The sequence below is a fragment of the Bufo gargarizans genome, chromosome 4, assembly GCF_014858855.1.
Source record: "Bufo gargarizans isolate SCDJY-AF-19 chromosome 4, ASM1485885v1, whole genome shotgun sequence".
NCBI lineage: Eukaryota > Metazoa > Chordata > Amphibia > Anura > Bufonidae > Bufo > Bufo gargarizans.
This window is the reverse complement of record NC_058083.1, coordinates 404,725,746-404,748,428: the sequence shown is the minus strand read 5'-3', so window position 1 is coordinate 404,748,428 and position 22,683 is coordinate 404,725,746. Positions and strand designations below refer to the sequence as shown.

The following is a 22,683-nucleotide window of genomic DNA, read 5'->3' as shown; positions in this document are numbered from 1 at the left end:
TAATAATCTCCTCTATAAAAATGCCCCATGACCTAACCCCCCAGATTAACACGGTCCAGAAAAAAAAAAAAAGGTGCAAAAAAAGTTTTTTTTTGTCACCTTACATAATAAAAAGTTTAATAGCAAGCGATCAAAAAGTCATATAGCCCCCAAATTAGTGCCAATAAAACCGTCATCTCATCCCGCAAAAAATGAGCCCCCACATAAGATAATCAGATAAAAAAAAATATAGAAAATGACTCTTAGACTTTAGAGATACAAAATTTTTTTTAGGGTATCAAAAAGGATAATATAGTCTAAAACCTAAATAATTGTAAAAAAAAGTTGACTTATTAGGTATCGCCGCGTCCGTAAGAATCTCCTCTATAAAAATATCCCATGACCCAACCCCCCAGATTAACACAGTAAAAAAAAAAAAAAAAATAGGTGCAAAAAAATATTTTTTTTGTCACCTTACATAACAAAAAGTTTAATAGCAAGCGATCAAAAAGTCATACAGCCCCCAAAATAGTGCCAATAAAACCGTCCGCTCATCCCACAAAAAATGAGCCCCCACATAAGATAATTGGCTAAAAGAAAATAAAAAAAATGACACTTAGACTTTAGAGATACCCAAAAAAAAATGTTGTATCAAAAAAGATAATATAGTCAAAAACCTAAATAATTGTAAAAAAAAAGTAGACTTATTAGATATTGCCGCGTCCGTAAGAATCTCCTCTATAACAATATCCCATGACCTAACTGATACTGCAGTTTACAGAAACGCCACATTTGTGGTCGTAAACTGCTGTATCCGTAAAAGGGAGGCCGCAAAAGGAAAGGACCGACATGGTTTCTGGAAGGTCGATTTTGATGGCCTTTTTTATTGACACCATATCCCTTTTGAAGCCCCCCTGATGCCCCCCTAGAGTAAAAACTCCCTAAAATTGACCCCATCTAAGAAACTACACCCCTCAAGGTATTCAAAAATGATTATACAAACTTTATTAACCCTTTAGGTGTTCCTCAACAGTTAATGGCAAATGGAGATGAAATATCAGAATTTCAATTTTTGGTAACCTTGCCTCACAAAAATGTAATATAGAGCAACCAAAAATTATATTTGCCCTAAAAATACTCCCCCAAAAAATGCCACCTTATCCCGTAGTTTCCAAAATGGGGTCACTTTTAGGGAGTTTCGACTCCAGGGGTGCATCAGGGGGGTTGAAACAGGACACGGTGTAAATAAACCGGTCCATAAAAATCAGCCCTCCAAAAACCAAACGGCGCACCTTTCACTCTATGCCCCGCTGTGTGGCCGTACAGTAGTGTACGGCCACATATTGGGTGTTTCTGTAAACGGCAGAGTCAGGGTAATAAAGATACAGTCTTGTTTGGCTGTTAACCCTTGCTTTGTTAGTGGAAAACATGGGTTAAAATGGAAAATAAGGCAAAAAAATGAAATTTTCAAATTTCATCCCCATTTGCCAATAACTCTTGTGCAACATCTAAAGGGTTAACGACGTATGTAAAACCAGTTTTGAATACCTTGAGGGGTGTAGTTTCTTAGATGGGGTCACTTTTAGGGAGTTTCTACTCCAGGGGTGCATCAGGGGGCTTCAAATGGGACATGGTGTAAATAAACCAGTCCATAAAAATCAGCCCTCCAAAAACCACACGGCGCACCTTTCACTCTACGCCCCGCTGTGTGGCCGTACAGTAGTTTGCGGCCACATATCGGGTGTTTCTGTAAACGGCAGAGTCAGGGCAATAAAGATACAGTCTTGTTTGGCTGTTAACCCTTGCTTTGTTAGTGGAAAAGATGGGTAAAAATGAAATATTAGACAGAAAAATGAAATTCTCAAATTTCATCCCCATTTGCCAATAACTCTTGTGCAACACCTAAAGGGTTAACAACATATGTAAAATCACTTTTGAATACCTTGAGGGGTGTAGTTTCTTAGATGGGGTCATTTTTGGGTGATTTCTATTATGTAAGCCTCGCAAAGCGACTTCAGACCTGAAATGGTCCCTAAAAATTTTGTTTTTGTAAATTTCAGAAAAATTTCAAGATTTGCTCCTAAACTTCTAAGCCTTATAACATCCCCAAAAAATAAAATATCATTCCCAAAATAATTCACACATGAAGTAGACATATGGGGAATGTAAAGTCATCACAATTTTTGGGGGTATTACTATGTATTACAGAAGTAGAGAAACTGAAACTTTGAAATTTGCTAATTTTTCAAAATTTTTGATAAATTTTGTATTTTTTGGTGCAAAAAAAAATATTTTTTTGACTTAATTTTACTAGTGTCATGAAGTACAATATGTGACGAAAAAACAATGTCAGAACGGCCTGGATAAGTCAAAGCGTTTTAAAGTTATCAGCACTTAAAGGGACACTGGTCAGATTTGCAAAAAATGGCCTAGTCCTAAGGTGTAAAAAGGCTGTGTCCTTAAGGGGTTAAAGTAGGCCTGATACAGCAGAAACCACTAATTTAGAGAATTGCTAAGTTGGGAATTGTATTTCAACCTAGAACAAAAACTGTGCTTTGACGGGCCCAAAATAACTTGACCAGCCTCAGCAATAACCACAGATTTAGATGAATATAAATTTGAGGCCTATTATTTAGGCGCTGGGTGACAGGTATATGTTTACAGACAGAATTAGACTTGGAAATACACAGTAGAGTGTGTGTGAAGTTATTGAGAATGACCCTATCAGCACCTTGAATCTAATATACCCTTTTAGGGATAGATTTAAAGTAGGCCTGATACAGCAGAAACCACTAATTTAGAGAATTGCTAAGTTGGGAATTGTATTTCAACCCTGAACAAAAATATATCCTTTGCCAGACAGCAGACAGTATTACAATTGGCTGGCCACAGCTGAAATACCAGATTTAGGGTACTGCTATTTTGGCAATTGTATTTCACCCCTCAATAAAATAGCAAACACAGCCAAGCCCCTGATGTAGGATATAGCAAAAAAATAACCACACTATTGATGGTTAAATGCACTTGGTGACAGCTTGCCCCTGACGTAGGGTATAGCCAAAAAATAACCACACTATTGATGGTAAAATGCACTTGGTGACAGCTTGTCTCTGATGTAGGATATAGCCAAAAAATAACCACACTATTGATGGTTAAATGGACTTGGTAGCAGCTTGCCCCTGATGTAGGATATAGCCAAAAAATAACCACACTATTGATGGTTAAATGCACTTGGTGACAGCTTGCCCCGATGTAGGATATAGCCAAAAAATAACCACACTATTGATGGTTAAATGGACTTGGTGACAGCTTGCCCCTGATGTAGGATATAGCCAAAAAAATAACCACACTATTGATGGTTAAATGCACTTGGTGACAGCTTGCCCCTGATGTAGGATATAGCCAAAAAATAACCACACTATTGATGGTTAAATGCACTTGGTGACAGCTTGCCCCTGATGTAGGATATAGCCCAAAAAATAACCACACTATTGATGGTTAAATGCACTTGGTGACAGCTTGCCCCTGATGTAGGATATAGCCAAAAAAATAACCACACTATTGATGGTTAAATGCACTTGGTGACAGCTTGCCCCTGATGTAGGATATAGCCAAAAAAAAAACACTATTGATGGTTAAATGTACTTGGTGGCAGCTTGTGCTGGCGCACCACAAGACACAAAATGGCCGCCGATCACCCCAGAAAAAAGTGACTGAAAAACGCTCTGGGCAGCCTAAAAACAGTGAGCAATTGAATAGCAGCAGTTCAATGATCCACAGCTGTAGATCGATCACTGACTTAAGTCTTTTGGAGGAGTTAATCACTGCCTAATCTCGCCCTAACAGTCACAGCTGCAACCTCTCCCTATACTGATCAGAGCAGAGTGACGTGCGGCGCTACGTGACTCCAGCTTAAATAGAGGCTGGGTCACATGCTGCACTGGCCAATCACAACCATGCCAATAGTAGGCATGGCTGTGATGGCCTCTTGGGGCAAGTAGTACGACGCTTGTTGATTGGCTGCTTTGCAGCCTTTCAAAAGGCGCCAAGAAAGCGACGAACACCAAACCCGAACCGGGACTTTTATGAAAATGTTTGGGTTCAGGTCCGTGTCACGGACACCCCAAAATTCGGTACGAACCCGAACTATACAGTTCGGGTTCGCTCATCCCTACCCAGGATTACTGCACCCCAGAACTCATCATAACCCAACTCATCCATCTGGTAACTGACCCTTGCTCTGTTTAATTCTGTTGTGTCATGCCACCTGTATTTGCACATCCGACCACCATATATATTCTCTGTGTATATCATGTATTGTCTAGTGTGCCCTTAAGGCAATTAAATATATAATTTAAAGGGAACCTGTCACCTGGATTTTGTGTATAGAGCTGAGGACATGGGTTGCTAGATGGCCGCTAGCACAGCCGCAATATCCAGTCCCCATAGCTCTGTGTGCTTTTATTGTGTAAAAAAAACGATTTGATACATATGCAAATTAACCTGAGATGAGTCCTGTATGTGAGATGAGTCAGGGACAGGACTCATCTCAGGTTAATTTGCATACGTATCAAATCGGGTTTTTTTACACAATAAAAGCACACAGAGCTATGGGGACGGGATATTGTGGATGTGCTAGCGGCCATCTAGCAACCCATGTCCTCAGCTCTATACACAAAATCCCGGTGACAGGTTCCCTTTAATCTTGTGCTGTCCTTGTATCTCGATCACGAATCCCCACATCCATGTTTCGGCATAGTTATACGCTACTGCGGGTTGGTTTCTCAACCTATATAATCCCGTTAGTGGACCGGGCTTATATCAAACAAGGAATTGGTGGCAGTCTAACGGGCTGAGAAAGACTCTCTCAGCTTGTCAGGGTTGTGAGCATCCCTCCCCCCTGCCTCTCTGTGCCCGCGTGGACAAGAGGCGTCTGTGTAAACTGTATTAAGCTGACCTTATGTGCTCCCAGGGAGGGCGTAACATCACGTCTTAGAAACCAGTGATTAAACCATATCTCGTGAGCTCTACGTAGTTGACGTCAGGCGGGGCTGCCAGGTGCGGTATTCGTCACAGGAGGGCTTACCTACTCCAGCCTCTCTTCACCTGTACCTTCACCAGGCATTTTGCTGCTGCAAGTATGGCCGACAAGAAGGTAGTTTTGGCAGCTATTTCTGCCCACTTGCTTGCTGGCTTGCAGGAGCCCCCTCCTGCTCCACCAGCTTCTTCCTCTGTTGGTGGCCGGCGGACCGCTCGGCACACCCGACCACCATGTCGCCTGAGCCCAAGTCAGCCTCCCTCTGTAATATATCCTGTGCTGTGGCCCCGCCCCCCCACTCCTGCCTCATGTCCTCCCGCTCCTGCATGCTCTGCAGTAGTCAGCCCAGGCACCAGTTATCTCTCTGTCCACCCACAAACCATGGGAAGTAATCGCACAGCCTCCTTCTCTGCTGAGGAGCCTCCTGCACCCTTGGCTGCTTATTTGCAGACCTCTGGGGATCCTTCACTGGTCACCAATGCATTAGTTTCAACCCCCCCTTTATCCTCCACATCAGCCCCTGTGCAGGCTCTTTAGGATGCCACGTATAGGAGCCTAAACAATGGTACGTAGAATAACGTGCAGCACCATACACCATATTGTAAGGGATCACTCTCTCTCTCAGGGGTTGGCAATGACAGACTTTTCATCAAACAGGGGGTTTTCAAGCTCAAACAGTGCTTTATTTGTCACACATCTCATCATACTTTCAAGTTTGACATCACTTGGTACAATGAACTCACAGCTTCACATCACAACATGTTACATCAACATAAAACTATAAACCCTTGACTGGCTAGGCACTCACTATACAGAGGTTTTCCCTAACTAATCTCTAGCTCAGTGTTCACACTGCAGTATTCGGCTATGGTCAGACAGCCTCCTAGCAGTGACCAGTGCAACCCACCAGTCCTCCTGGTGGAAACAGCAAAATACCTTGGGGGGGGGGGGGGGGGATATAGTCCAGTAGTCCCCCTGACTCTGACCATGTGACACCTCTTCAGGCGTCACTGGGTCCCCCCCAAACTCAGGCTTCCTCAGCCTTGTGGCCACCCAGCCCTCCTGGCTGGAACCACAAAGAACCTCTGCAGGGTTCCTCCTCTCACACACTGAGGATTGCTTTATCCCCAAGTGGAAAACCCAGCAAATCATAACATGCCAGGTTTATCACAAAAATCTGTTTTGTACCTGACAACCTGTATTTTATGGATTCCACCATCCACTCAATGGCCAAACATACTTGCCCCATGTCTGTGTACCTCTTCTCTATGGGAGTCATTCATCTCTTCAGGTATCTCACTGGCCGTTTACCCAGAGTAGACTTCAGGACGTGAACAGCCTCTTCTGCTTTCACAGTGGGAATTGGTTGCGACACATTCTCAATTCCGTTATGTATGGCCACCAATGATTCCCGGTTCTTCCAGTACTCGATCTGTCTGATTCGCGTCATGAACCCTCCCAGGCACTCCTTCATCAGCGTGATTCACCTTGTATGTCACGTTACCTTCGCCAACGCTGCACATTAGTTCATAACCCATAGAACACTGTGGAAACTGCTTATCTGCATCTGGTTTGTGTGGTGCACCGCCTAACACTGCCACACTTTCCTGCACATTTACCACAGTGGGTTTCCTCAGCTCTGTGCTACCAACATTATCAACCAGCATTTTTAACTCACATACATTTTTACCAACAGGGGGAGCTTCTTCGATCCGATCACAACCAGCAAAGGAAAAGGGGTGTCATCATCATCACATATCTCACTTGACCCTACCTTTTTATTATGCATTTCAACTAACTTTACATATTTATTCTGCACCTCATATGCACCATTGTTTTCAATGGTCATTTCACCTGAACCATTGTTTTCAATGTGCATTTTCCTTAAATCATCATTTAAAAGGGTAGGTACTAGTGTTGATCGAGCACCAAAGTGCTTGTGTGCTCTGGCCGAACAAATCGGTATGCTCAAGTGCTCTACCGAGCACCCGGGCATAATGGAAGTCAATGGGAGAACCCCAGGCACCCCCTGCTCGCAAGAGTAGTCTGGTTCAGAAAAAAGGTTAGAAATTCATGGAAACCCCATCAAAATGGTTTGGAAACAGCATTAAGAGGATAGCTGGATGCGTCTTGGACTCCTATTATCTATGACATACAATAGACAACCACACAAAGGCTATATGCCAAAAGCCAGGTATGTGGAAGCCAACAATCTATCCATGAGACAGAAACAGTCAACATACCTTACAATGGCAGCCTTGTGCACTATGAGACATTCCAAACCAGCTCTCATCTGACTGAGAGCCAGTAAGCCTCAAAGTTGCTTCACATCTGTTGGATGGCTTGGGTGGACCTGCGCACCTAGATCAATATCATTAGGGTGACAAAAAGTTTTCTGATTGTCCTAACATAATATTTAATAACCTTTCTATACAGCTTTGTCATATAAAAACTTGTTTGCATAAACATGGACATATGGTAAAGACATGCAAAAGAGCAGAATCGGCATTGGTCAAACAGCCTCCAAGCTGTGACCAGTGCAACCCACCAGTCCTCCTGGTGGAAGCAGCGAAATACCTTTGGGGCATATGGTCCAGCAGTCCTCCTGACTGTGACCATGCAACTCCTCTCTTCTTCAGGCATCGCTGCTCCCCCCCCCCCCCCCCCCCCAGTTCAACTAGATCCAGTCTTGATTGTGAAAAATATCACATTATGGTTTTAAATTGAAAATGCTGACTTTTCTTTTACCTTTCTCGCACTAAAAAGCACTACATGCAAAAATATCACTAAAAGGAAGATGGACATTGATCCAGGGATTTGTTCCGTGGATCAATATAGCACAGTGATGGCAAACCTTTTAGAGACCGAGTGCCCAAACTGCAACCCAAAACCCACTTATTTATCGCAAAGTGCCGACACAGTAATTCACCCTGAATACTACAGTCCAGTATAGTGTATCTTCCATGTACTTTATTTAGCTATAATACCCTGCCTACATTCAGTGCGCTGCCTGCGCTGTTCATAGTAAGCCCTGCGCTGATGAATGGCAGGAAAAGTTTATGGCATATTGGTACACCACAGACTTATTCCAGGATGTGGGTGCCCACAGAGAGGGCTCTGAGTGCCACCTCTGGCACCCGTGCCATAGGTTCGCCACCACTGATATAGCAGGATTACAGGTTGGACTTGATGGACTTTTGTCTTTTTCCAACCTCATCAATTATGTAACTATGTAAGTGGTCATTGAATTCAAAACATCTGTGGGATTGAGGGTCCTTTTACTTGGGCTGATAGAGTGGGTAATAATTGGGAACGACCCTTACTATCAGGGATCGTCCCTATACAAATTCCTGGAATGTCAGCCGCATACCCCAATTTACACAGGGCAATACGCTGCTGTCAAGCGAAGATGGTCGGTGATGCTTAAAAGATGCATTCACCTGACAAACAAGTATATTATTTACGGCACCTTTACACAGCCGACTACTGGGATAGAGCGTTCATAGGAATGTTTGTTACCAATAATTTCCTCGATCCTCAGCACATGTAAAAAGGCCCTAAGGGGCTAAACAGGTTGTCCTATTACAACACCTTCTCCCCTATCCACATGGTCGGTAATAAGTGTTTGATCGGCAGAAGTCTCAATGTTCCCACTTGAATAGAGAGCTAAATGTGAATGCATGTCCACCTCTTCATTCAGCTCTGATTTAACTCATTCAGCTCAGCAATCTCTGGCAGCCCTGCAGAGCAGATTGGAATAGCAGTGCACATGCACCGCTCCATTCAACTAGGGGAACATGGACTCTCCACCAAGATCATCGGGTGCCCTGCTGCTCGGACTCTTGCTGATCAGACACCTATCCCCTATCCTCTTTAATTATCTGCTATTAATGTGTTATTTAGATGAAAGGGGGTTAATTGCTGTGTGAGCTTGGATAAGTACTATATAATTGTTCAGATGCACAGTATGACTCTGATTAGTGTTATTACAATTACAGTAAAAGTAATCTTCTAGGAGGTCTTCTCAATGAAGAGGCCAAAACTAGAATCTGAATCAAAGGTGGTCTTTTTAAAGATCTGGTCTTTTGGAGAGGTTTGACCATACATGGTTCAGTTTCTGCAATATATAAGACCATCTAACTGTCCTGGTCCAGTGGACTGAACTGTCTGTTGCCCACATATCAATGACTATGTACAACTATTACAAATTGTTACCTCATTAGTGTTTTCATAACTACTTTGTTTAACAGATGATGGTGGTGTTTCGGAATCCCAAAGATACAGCAGTGTCACTTTTTCACTTCTGCAATAACAACCCAGTTCTTCCCACTTACAATAGCTGGGATGAGTTTTTCCCGGACTTCATGGCTGGTAAAGGTACTGTATTAAAAAAAAAAATTTACAATAATTTTGATTGTGGTTTGCCATTTTGAAAATGAAATGGATGTTACCGCGAGGCCGTGAAGGTGATTGAATACTTAACAAATAAGCAACAGAATAAGAACCATCAATGAAATATACAAAACACTGTATATTAGAAGAGGAATAAGATTAATGAAGAAAAAGATTATTCCAAGATGCTTCTGAGAGGTCTACCCTGAGTTGCTGGTCTTAGCAAACAGGGGAGAGGAATGAAACGGAGGAAAAAAGTAAGAGGCACCTGGTTAACCCATTTTGAGGGCTGGCAGTTGTGCAGGATCATATAGAGAAGCTGGTCTCTAACACCACCTATAGTTTGAGGATATGCCTGCAATTTTATTTATTTTTTTACTTAGGAGTGCCCCTCCTGGATCTTGTAGTCAGTGGCTGAATAGATAAGGGAATAGACCTGAATCCAACGTCTCTTGATTGGAGGGCAGGTCCACTAAGCCTGTAACATGTCCAAAGGATATTGGTACCTGTGAAACTATTGGTTGAGTAGCCTGGTACTGCATGAGATAGTCTGGTGGAATCTTAAATGTTATGTAATAAAGAGTGCAACCATCTGATGTAGAAAAATGTAGACAACATGTCATGATATGTATATGTATATAATACCGGCGCTGGCATACAGAGAGGGTAGGGGAGGGTGAGGATTATTATATGTATATGCACAGGACGCTAATTACAAGACTTCTACCTGTTATCTAATGAACCGTGTGCGCTAGCTACCGGCCGGGGCAGCGTGCTAGGTGAGAGTTAGAGCAAGAAGCGTCTCAGAAGATCGATACAGCGCTTCCTGGAACAACGGGATCACACCACATCACAAACGACTATTCATCAGATAACAGGTAGAAGTCTTGTAATTAGCGTCCTGTGCATATACATATAATAATCCTCACCCTCCCCTACCCTCTCTGTATGCCAGCGCCGGTATTATATACATATACATATAGCTATTAGCTACCTATTAAAGGTGAGAACAGGTTGGACACTCACCCCAATACTAGGCAGCGGCAAACAAGGTAAAAACATCAGCCTCAGAGATATATCTAACGGCAGCGCTAATGTCTCTGTTCATCATAAACATGTCCTGATATATTAGAATTGATGATCTATAACAGGGGTGGCCAACCTGTGGCTCTTGAGCCGCCTGCGGCTCTTTGCTTCTTCAAGTGCGGCTCTAGCTGTGGAGCCGGGAAGCAGTCAGGCCGGCTCACACTCCACCTCGTGCTCAGATCTCTTTTCCTGATCGGGCACTGTTGCTACTTTGCAGCTCCAGCTCACTCTCCACTATGTCCTGATGCACACAGTGTGATAACGTAGTACGTGGAGACACGCACTATGACCTGACATTGTGCTCATAAGGTCACAGTGTCAGACCTGCAGAGTAGCAGGTGCCCGAGCAGGAGAGGGAAGAGATTTTTTTTGATTATAGAACTGAGCATTGGGGTCTGATCTAAGCATGGGAGGTTCTGATCTGGACATGGGGGGGTCCTGATCTGGGCAATGGGGGTCTGATCTGAGCATGAGGGGTTCTTGATCTGAGCAATGGGGGTCTGATCTGAGCATGGGGGGGATCTGAGCATAGGGGTTTAGATTTGAGCATGGGTGCAGATCTGAACATGGAGTGTCTTGTTTGAACATGGGTTTGTCAGGTCTGAGCATGGGGGGGTCAGATCTGAGAAAGAGGGAGATCTTAGCATTGGGGGAGATCTGTGCATGGGGGGGCAGATCTGAGCATGGGGGGGCAGATCTGAGCACTGAGGGTTTGTTACTGGGAGTCTGATTTGTATTGTGTGATCCGAGTATGGGGGTCTTATTTTGGGGTTCTGATTTGGAGGTCTGATGAGGTTTGGGGATCTTATTTTAGGTCAGATGAGGATTGGGGATCTGATTTAGGAGTCTGATGAAAAATATATTTTTTCATTTTTTGTCTTATTTTTCTTTGTTAAAACCTAGGTGCATCTTGTAGGGTGAAAAGTACAGTAACTCGTGTGTAAGTGTGTAGCTTGTGGCTCCTCTTAGTCATAAGTTTTTTTTGGGGGCTCTTTGTGTCTGTAAGGTTGGCCACCCCTGATCTATAAGAACTGAAATATTGACTGTGCAGTCACAATTTTCAACTAATCATTCACAAAACCTTGCAATAGAAGATCCTTCCATTTCTAGATCCATAATATTCTCTTCCCTTCTGATTTAGTGGTAATTGTAGAATATTTTTACATGCATGCGAATATTTTTGAATAAAAATGGGCAATGTCTTAAAGGGGTTTCGTCACTTCAGCAAATGGCATTTATCATGTCAACAAAATTAATGCAAAGCACTTACTAATGTATTGTGATTGGTGATATTGCCCCCTTTCCTGTCTTGATTCATTTTGCCATCACATTATGCACTGCTCATATCCAGGGGTTGCGACCACCCTGCAATCCAGCACTGATGGCCGGGATCGCAGGAGTGCACTTAGGCCAGCGATTTTTCCTATAGTATGCAAGCATGGCCCCAGATGCTGGATTGCAGGGTCATAACCATGGAAACAAGAAGTGTATAATGCGATGAAAAAGTGAATCAAAGCAGCAAAGGAAGCAATATCGACAATCACAATACATTAGTAAGTGCCTTGTATCAACTTTGTCTTACATGTTAAGGGTCCATTCACACAGCCGCAATTTTTTATCCGCATCCGTTCCGCAAAATTGCGGAAAAGTTGCAGACCCATTCATTTCAATAGGGGCGCATCCGTGGTTCCGTTCCGTTCCATTATGTGGAACCGCAAAAAAGTAGATCATGTCCTACTTTTGGCTGCAAATTGCGGTCAGTAGCCCCATTGTACTCATTGGGTCCGCAAAAATGTGGCTGACATGCGGAAAGGTGCCAAATGTTATCCGCATGTCATCCACAATTGTGGATCCGCAAGAAGTAGAAAAAAAAAGGGCCTGCCCCCTAAGAACTTCAGAACTTGTGAAAGCAGTGAAGAAAGCAGGAGACAAGAGTACACAAGTGAAAAGATGGCTTCCTATGACATCGAGAAATTGATAATATTGATCCAGGAGCACCCAACCCTATGGGACACCCGCTGTGAACAATGTCTCGACCGTCTGAAAAAGGACCGGTCATGGGATAATATAGCAAAAGAGCTAGTCCAGTCATCGTGGTCTTCAGCATCAAGCCAGAAAAAAGAAAAAAATTGTGAGTATTTCAATATATTTATTATAGTATAAGTGCTCATTCACAGGACAGCGGGTCCACAGTATTGAGCAGCCTGCATCACGCATTGCGGACCCACTCACTTCAATGGGTCAGAGATCTGGGAGATATGGTGTGGAAGCACCGAGCAGAACCCCACAGAAGCACTACAGAGTGCTTCCATGGTGTCTCTGGCCGTGCCTCCGTAGAACGGACAGATCACGGGCCCATTCAAGTTAAATGGGTCTGGACCCGTCTGTGGCAGTCGCACAGAGGTTGCCCATGCATTGGGGACCGCACACATTCGTGTGCATGAGCCTTTTGAGCTATAATTAAAAATATGTCTTGTAGTTTTTATTTAAAGAGGACCTGTCATCTGTTTAACCCTAGTCTAATTAGGGTCTTACCTTATAGGGCCTCATAGCCTCCCTGGATATGAGCGGTGCACTCTGATTGGATGCACTCACAGCCAGGGGGAAGAGAACCGCTCCAGTCTCCACCTAATATAACCAAGTCGGCTAATTAGAATATAAGGTGCCGAAATCAACAGGGGACGACAGCGGATGAACAGGGGGGGGTCTTAAAAAAGAAAAAAAAGATGACATCTGTGGGGCTGCCCTATAAGGTAAGACCCTAATTAGACTAGGGCTAAACAGATAAAAGGGTCTTTTTAAGGGTCCATTCACACGTCCGTTTTTTCTTTCCTGATCTGTTCCGTTTTTTGCGGAACAGATCAGGACCAGATCAGGACCCATTAATTTTCAATGGGTCCTGGAAAATATCGGACAGCACAATGTGTGCTGTCCGTTTCCGTTGTTCCGTTCCGCATGTCCGTTTAAATATAAAACATGTCCTATTATGTTCCTGAAAAATCGGATCCTGGTACAATGCAAAGTCAATGGTTCCGCAAAAAACGGAAGACATTCGGATGTCATTCCGTATGTCTTCCGTTTTTTGCGGAATCCGTTCCTGGAAACACATAGCAAATTTTTTTTTTTTTTTTTTCAAAGAAATCCAAAAAACTTTATTTGATTATTGAAATGTATACATGTTTCCGTTTTTTGCGGATCCGCAAAAAACGGATGACATACGGAAACATTTTCAGGAACAACGGATCCGCAAAAAACGGACCGAAATTCGGATTATAGAAAAATACTGACGTGTGAATGTAGCCTAAGTATTATAAATTAATGATAAAAATTTATAAAATATTATTGTCTTTTCAGTACAGCAGATAAAAAGCACTGGAATACGTGCCTTGACGAATATTGTCGCAAAGTAAATGCAAAACAAAAAAGTGGTGATGGATCACTAAAAAAAAAAAGTATATGTATACAAAAAATCCGAACTTCTTGAAACCGATTATGGAACTAAGACCGTAAGAAAATGTATCATACAGTAATATATTTTTTATATACATTTAAATTTTTTTTTTTTTAAATATAACTTTATTTTACAGAACTATTGATACTGGCGATAGAAGATTCCAGATCAAGACCTCCAACGAGTGACACACAGGAGGAAGATACCCAGGAGAATATGGCTGGAGGATCTGCTACAACAGAGCCGCTCCTGCCTTTAGAGCTGACAGAACAAGGTCCTGTAATGGAAAATGTCACTGTGGCCACCGCAGAAAGGACCCCAATTGTTCTTACTCCAGTTTGCCCTTCATCTGGCAGACACCGCCAACGTCCGCTGATGGCTTCCAATGTAGATGTTCGAGCACATGTTGATTCAATGGTGCTCGAATATCTAAATCAGAACCAATGAGACGCAAAGTCATGTGCCAGATGAAAGGCAAACACTGTGCCTTACTGCGTTGGCCATGGCTATTGACGAATTTTCTGGGCCTCAGGAGCCACAAGAAGTCCTTCACTTTTTGAAAAAAATTGTCGAAATAAGAGACTTAAAGGGTTATTCCCATCACGCTGTTTCATACTTACCTGCTCCCGGCGCGCTGTCCACTTCCTGGTTTCAGCAGGGGGGGGGGCTCCATCTTGATTGAAGTCTTATCCCAGCCGGGCCTCGCACTGGACTGAACACGCATGCACCCTGGTGACTTCTTCCTGGCAAGTATATTATACTGGCCAGGAAGAAATCACCATAGCGCATGCGCAGCGTCGGCATGCGCTTTCGGAACTGCGCACGGCCAGCCGGCCGAAAAGAAGAAGTCGTCTGCGCAAGCGCGGTCACCGAGATTCCGGAGAAGAGCGTGGCGGTAACCAGGGGAGACGGAAGACAAAAGTCAGGTAAGTATATGTTCATTTTCTTCTAAAGGGTGGGAATTAGTTAATTAAATATATTTAGAAAAATGATCACTGTTAAATCATTAACATATTTAACAGTGATAAAGATGGGAATACCCCTTTAACTTTATACCCCTCCTTCCCATCTCAACAGATCTGACCCCTCTTTTGAATTATTTGAATTATCATTTTATTTTATTATTTTATTTTTTGTAATAATAAAACATTGTTATACTATTACTATTGAGTATGTCTTTTAGCTATTCAAAAATGTAATTTAAAAAAATTTAGATTTTTAATATCTATTTATGTCATTATTATTTTTTTTTAAATCAAAACATATTTTTTCCATTACTATAAGGCCACATGCACATGCCCGTTGCCATATTGTGGCCTGAAAACAGCGGGTCCACAATATAAGGGTGCCGGCCGTGTGCACCCCGTATCACAGAATCACAGATGCAGACTGGATCCAAATCCTGAATATGCGCTGCTGTGCAGAATGGAAGCCCACGTAAGTACTACGGAGTAACTGTCCGTGCCTCCACACTGCAAAAAAAAAATAAAAAAAATTATATTTATTTGCGGTGCAGACGGATCACAGACCCATTCAAGTTTAATGGTTTTTGATCCATTCCAGTCGCTGCATGGACGTTGCCCGTGCATTGGGGACAGCAAATTGTGGTCCCCAAAACACAGAACGGCCGCACAGCGGAGAATCATCTTTTTGATGATATGGTACATAAAGACTTCTATTTTTTTTGTCACAACAATCCTTGAGCAGCATTGAGCTTAAGTAAACAATAGAAGTTATTATGTACCCTCCACTTTTAGATTTTAGGTTTAGAGCTGAAACTGGACATAACCATATTTTCACCCAGGCAGCCCCCCCTTCCATATTTGCTTGATTGAACATGGAAAGGGCTACACACTGCTGGGCAGATGCTGCTGGCAAGCAGTGTGTTTGGTGACATCACCTGCACTAATGTGCGGGCTCTTGCACTGACTTAGCTAAAAAGGATAGGGCAGCGCAGAAGCCGGCCCATCAGAGCCGGTGATGTCTCCAAACACACTGCTTGAGAGAAGCATCTGCTCGGCAGTGTGTTGTTTTAACTTAAAGAGCCCTTTCAATGCGTGATCTAGCGCACGGCAAGAGAGAGCATCAAGAGCAGCAGCTGTCTGCTGAATGCACACGTGACACGGACCGTGAGATACTGACCTGATTTTCTGTTGTGTGCAGGAGGCCTCAGTGTACAGCAGCGGTAGCATGAAGCGCACAGCGTCATAGCAACGAATGACGCCGCACGCTCCTGCACTCAGCAGGACCTCAGGCCGGTATCTCACAGTCCGTTTACACAGACGTGTGCATTCAGCTTAAAAATTATGATGTTATATTCTTACAACATTTCTGCGTCAAAGTTTATTCTTGGTGGATTGCGGGCCTGATCACGTCTGGTGTTGTCCTTGTTCAAAGCTGAACACAGACATATCCTATTTTAAATTATAAAAATGGGACATCCACAAATTTAAATTAATATTAAAATGATTTAATAATAATTCTAAGACGTAATTAGAAATTAGGTATTAGAAGGTATTTACACCCAAAAAAAAAAAAATATAGGGATTTTACAAAATACCTCAGCCCGCAAGCCCACGTCAAGGGTCCTCATTCTCTTGTGAGTCCCTAATCTATACTAAAATAACAACAGGGGATCTAACTAAACTAATTTTTTGGGGTACCCTAGCAACATCTATTCCTCCTTTCTTTTTTCTTTTTTTGCGCAAACACAGAAACACGATACGGATGCTGATGCACATTTGTAAAAAAACTTAAGTTATTTGCGGAAAAACGGATCCGCAAAAAAACAGACCGCAATTCTGGAAAGGTAAAATCTGGACCTGTGAATGGAGCCAATGCCTTTTGCTGAAGGGAGACAACTCATTTAATTTTGCACAAAAACGCATAAACTCTAAGTTTCCACAATTTCTCAGTTCACAAATCTGGACATTTTTATTAAGCAAGTTCTCAACTCCAGACTAATTATTTCTTTTTAATCATTTTAGTTGTCTTTGGATCGTATTTTGACCATGCAGTTGCCTGGAATAAACATCTTGATGATGACACAATTTTGCTGACAATATTTGAAGACATGAAAGAAGTTAGTGACATTTTTTTAAACTGCATTCCAGCTGCTGAGCCATTCCTCTTTGCTCGCTAGGGCTCTGCCTTATATGATTTTTCCTGGCATGTTATTTGGTTTGTCCCATCGGCTGTATCTTAACCCCTGTGCTCCCTACTTTGCCTGTTCCAGGTCCACTTCTTTTGTTGTAGTCCTTGTCCTAATTTTCTGTTTCTCTTCCTACTTGATACTTGGTCCTGAGTTCTTGACTTGGATTGTTTGACCATGCGTCTTCTTACTGATTTGTACTATATTACTTCTTCTGTTGCTAGCCATTGTGTGTCCTAGCTTGACCTTGCCATTACCACATTGATTCTCCATTTCCACAACACTTTCTTTTTGGCATTTCAGCTTCTCCATTTCTAGCTAAGAAGATAATGAGCATTTTTTATAATGTTGAGTAGTACATGTTCAGTGGCGAGGTAAATGAACATAACAGATGAATGAACCAAATTTTTTTTACAGTACAAAATTGTTAAGGTCTATGAATTTTAGATGTTTCCAATCAGGGTCATTGCAATAGGTACCAGAGGTGACACACCCACCCAGGCCCTGGTGTTTCAGGGGGCCCAAAGTCCCCAATGACACATAAATGATATCAGTATTGCTCAGCATCCATAAATGAAGTATTTGACAATGTTATCATTGGAAACAAACTTTAACTGAATTCTCTTGATCCTTTTTTAGAATTAAACGGCATGTAGAGGAGAAGAAAAACATGGCTGCATTCTTCCTGAAACAGAGCTTCATCTCCCAGTGGGTTGTGCATGATATTGTATTTTAACTCCACTGAAGTAAATGGCGTTGAGCTGCAGTACCACACACAACCTAGGTGGGGCACAGGTGAGGGATTTTTTTTTTTTTAAGAAGGCAGCCATGTTTTCATAGTCCAGTACTGCTCAGTTAACCATGCAGGATGATTATTCATCTTTAGATTTTTTATTTTTATAATTGATCATACGACAGAGGAATCGTTTAACCCGTTTCACAGATGATTATTTGCTACCAGGAAAATCAATAGAGAACAGAACTCAATATTTCTAGCAGTAACCTGAATTAGATTTACTGCCTTCATAGGATCTGGAAGGAACCATTAAGAAGATATCTGAATTCTATGGAATTTCAATTACTGAGGAACAACAGAAGCAAATTGCTGAACAAGGAACATTTAAGTCTATGAAGGAGAATTCTGGGAAAACTCATGGGGATTATGGAAAGATTATTTTTAGAAAAGGTAAGAGTCCAACTGCTACTTGTATCCCATAATATGACCTGAATTCATATTTGCAAGAATTGCTTCTCTGACATCAAATTAAAAGAAGACCTTTGTATGTCTCATACACACAACATGCAGAGCATGAAACTGAGAGAAGAATCTTCTTTCAAATTGGCGGTATATAGAGGTACAGTAGGGCCCATGCAGTTATTAGGGAGGCATATAGTAGCTCTGTAAAACGTGGATGTTCCATATATTATACCTGGAAGAATATGCTTTTGTTTAAGAACAGAATCACTAGCTGCTGGAATAGCATGTACAGTACTCCTGAGTAACCTTTGTTGATCTTGCAATTCACATGCAAATTTGGTGAAATCCACTGTATTGTGACCTAGAGCAGTGCATATTGTCAACCCCCCTCCCCCCAGAATCTGCGAGGTGGCAAAGTGCGAAATTAAATGTGGTGGCAAATTTATTTTTTCACATGCCCCTTTTATCAAGCCACAACCCCTGTTGAAATAGTCCATGCCCCTTTTTTCTGCAGTGCTCTGTCCTTTCAAGGCACATTTTTGGGACTGGAACTGAGTCTTTTGATGTAGTTAGAGTTCATGAAGTGCTGCTTTCTTTGAGAAAACAGCCCTCCAGGAAATGTACCAGATTTTCTGGGCGCTTCCTGGACATTCCAGGTGAGTTGGCGAGTCTCTAAGTACCCTTTACTCAAATTACAGCTAAGCAACCAAGGCTATGATCACATTTTTCTGACGTAAAAACGTCACAGACACTGTCTTTTTTAACACCATTTGCTGAAAAAAGGGCATGGTGAGGGAGGGATGTGGCCAGCAGAACCGGCATATTTATCTTCTTTTACATCAGTTCTACATCTACACCAGCTGGGAGATGGCATACTGTAAATTTCAGCCTCGTCATAAATTAGGGGCATCCTTTGACAACACCCGGAGATATCATAGACCATCCAAAAATGCTGATCTACGATAATTCCCCCGATAGTGTTAGCTCAGCTATGGAATGTTGGGCTAGTACACAGTGGGCAAGCAAAAATGCCTCAAAGCCTAGTGTGGAGACTTATTGGTGGAATTATTGGTGACCTACCTGTAGTAAATAATTCAGCTTTGGTGTCAAAAAGTCTGCTTAGTCGGCTCCATGCAGTTACAGAGCTGTTAGAAGTCATCCAAGGCCATATTAACCTTGTTCCACTTCCTACCAACAGGAAGGTTCGTATTACTAACTTATCACAGGGTGTTCACATTTAATATCAATTTTGTACCAATATTTGCTGAACGGAGCATTAATCAGATGGAAAATGCCAGGTCCTATGTAAATGTCATGGAAAATATGTTATTATTGCCCCTTTGCTTAAACTGGGACAGTTCAAAAGTCTGCAAAAAGAATCCAAGAGATAAATTAGTTGAAATGTCAGATACATGCCAGATGTAGCTAACAGGAGTATGTGTAGAAATCTGGGTCTCTCTCCCCGTTTCTAAAATTCACGTCCCCATCTATCCCCTGGTTGAACTTAAAGGGGTTGTCCGGGTTCAGAGCTGAACCCGGACATACCCTTATTTTCACCCCGGCAGCCCTCCTGAGCCTGGCATCGGAGCATCTCATGCTCCGATGCGCTCCCGTGCCCTGCGCTAGATCGCGCAGGGCACAGGCTCTTGTGTTTACAATAACACACTGCCGGGCGGTAACTTCCGCCCAGCAGTGTGTTCGGTGACGTCACCGGCTCTGAGGGGCGGGCTTTAGCTCTGCCCTAGCCGTTTTACTGGCTAGGGCAGAGCCAAATCCCGCCCATCAGTGCCGGTGACGTCACCGGGGTTCCTGTCAGCCCCATAGAGAGCCCCGGTACGTCACCGGAACTCAGAAAATGCCTTTGCCCTGCGCGATTTAGCGCAGGGCAAAGGAGAGCATCGGAGCATGAACTGCTCCGATGCTCATGTCAGGGGGGCTGCCAGGGGGAAAATGGAGGTATGTCCAGGTTCAGCTCTGAACCTGGACAACCCCTTTAATGGAATTATGTCTTTTTTAATTAACTGTGGCTATGTAACTAAGGTTCATGCACACGAACGTATTTTCTTTCTGCTTCCGTTCCGTTTTTTTTGCAGACCGTATGCGGAACCATTCACTTCAATGGGTCCGCAAAACAACGTAAGGTACTCCGTGTTCATTCCGTTTCCATATTTTCTTTTTTCCGCTCCGCAAAAAAAGTAGTGCATGTCCTATTATTGTCCGCAAATCACGGTCCGATGCCCCATTCAAGTCAATGGGTCCGCAAAAAATACAGAACACACACGGAACACATCCGTATGTCATCCGCATTTAATCCGTATTTTGCGGATTCATACAGCAGAAATGCTATGCCCAGCCCATATTGCTTATGTGTTTGGTGATTAATAAATTACTGTTTCCGTTTCCGATCCACAAAAAACGGATCGCATACGGAAACCATATGGATATGTTTTGTAGAATAAAGAATTAGAAGAGGACTTAAATCGGAGAAAAAAAAACCTCAGATACAGAACAACAGATCCGTGAAAAACGGACCGCAAAACAACAACAGTGGTGTGCATGAGCCCTAAGGCTGTTTATAATTAGAGCAGTACAAAGCTGGATCCTACTTTTTCTCAATTCATTTGAGGTCTATTGCTACAAGGAGAGGAGTCATTATAAAGTAGGGTCCTATCTAAATTAGATCCCCTTGCTACAGGGGAAGGGCACAAATGATTTTGATCAAAATGTACTTGCAAAGTAACATATTCATTTATATAGTGAATATATCATTAGTAAAATGTTCCATCTATATATTCAATGTTTGTAGAGTGCCATTGCATTGTGTTTTTGCATGAGTATAAGAGTATGAGGTGACCATGACAAACTTTCCACAAGTTTCATGCAACAATTTTTTTTCAGACCATATATTTCACTGTCCATTTATTTTATTATTTTCTAGGGGAAGTTGGGGACTGGAAGAATTACTTCTCACAAGCTCAGAGCCAAGAAATGGATGCAAAGTTTGACGAATGTTTAGCAGGAACCAAATTTGGAGAAAAGCTCAAGTATAATGTCTACTGTAAATGGTAAAATTGTAGTGTGCAGCAATAAATATTTTGTTTGGATCATTTATGCTGTCTTAATCCGTGCAATTAAAACCATATTAATTTGCATCCTGTTATCTACTGTCATGAGAACGCTGCCCTAAAGGGTATTTAACTGTGTGATACACCTTTACATTCACATCTGTGTGGGAGATTCTGGTATTCTGTTCATTCAGAGAAGCAGAATACTAGAATTACATATCCTGCATACCCGGACACCACCATGTACCCATTCACTCTAATGGGATTCATCAGATTTGTGGCATTAATGCTGGCTTTCTGCCGGAAAAATATGGCTGCTACAAAAAAAAAAAAAAAAAACGCTGCCGGAAAGGAATAGTGGAATGGGAATCCCGTACGCAGATGTGAATGTAGCCTTACACTGATGACACCAAAGTCATAACGAGCCAAAATAATTAAACAAATATTGTGAAAAACACTCCGCAAACCAGCATATAATACGTACACTCTGCACAGCTGCATATGCTTCAGGGTAACCAGGAAAAAACACACACATGAAAAAAGCCCACATGAAAATTATTCACTACAACCAATGTCATACACTCTATTTCCAAGAGTAAAATTCCCACATGGAAAATAGCCCACACTGAAAAAATCCACGTGGAAAGATGCCGACATGTAAAGATGGTCCCACGGAAACCGCTGTGGCCAGCTGATCATGGGGTTGATGACTTGCTGGGCCTCGGATCCTCACCAATCAGATATTGATGATCTATGCCGAGGATAGGCAATCAATATTAAAATCCCGGAAACTTCAGGTTCCAATTTTTCAAAGATAGCGGTACCAGAGGTCTACAAGTGCTATAGGCACTTGAACTTCAGGTCCTTTTTTCTAATAGAGAAAAAAAAGTTTGAAAAAATAATTTTAAAGCACTAATAATAGGCTCTAATAAACTTTATTTAGTTTAGGTACACTTTAAGTCAGAGATGTCAACCTGCGTTCCTACATCTGTTGTATAATGTAAGTTGTAGCTTTGCTATAGCTGGAGGGCTGCAAGTTGGACATCCCTGCTTTAAAGGGGTATTCAGGTTGTTTCAAGTTATCCCCTATCCACGAGAACGGAGGCCCTGTACCTCCTGCAGCACATGCGTGCGACCGCTCAATTCATTTCTATGGAAATTCTATGGGAATTCCGGAGATAGCTGAACTGTGTACACATCCTTGTCAGTAGTAGGCTACATACGCATGGAACCATGTCTACTTAAATGTAAGTTAATAATTTCCAGAACAAAACCTTACAGGGAAATGTTATTTCATAGTTACTTTTGCTATGGGGCCCAATG

At 42.3% G+C, this 22,683-nt stretch overlaps 1 protein-coding gene across 1 annotated transcript in view; it reads left to right on the top strand.

Moving 5' to 3' along the window:
- Window positions 1-21,364, top strand: part of LOC122935460 (sulfotransferase 6B1-like) — an 80,508-nt gene extending 59,144 nt beyond the window's left edge. Inside the window, exons 4-7 of the mRNA XM_044291225.1 lie at window positions 9,268-9,394; window positions 16,934-17,028; window positions 18,127-18,283; window positions 21,234-21,364. Of these exons, the coding sequence (XP_044147160.1) occupies window positions 9,268-9,394; window positions 16,934-17,028; window positions 18,127-18,283; window positions 21,234-21,364 (510 nt within the window). The remainder of the gene's footprint in view (window positions 1-9,267; window positions 9,395-16,933; window positions 17,029-18,126; window positions 18,284-21,233) is intronic.
- Window positions 21,365-22,683: the final 1,319 nt, after the last annotated feature.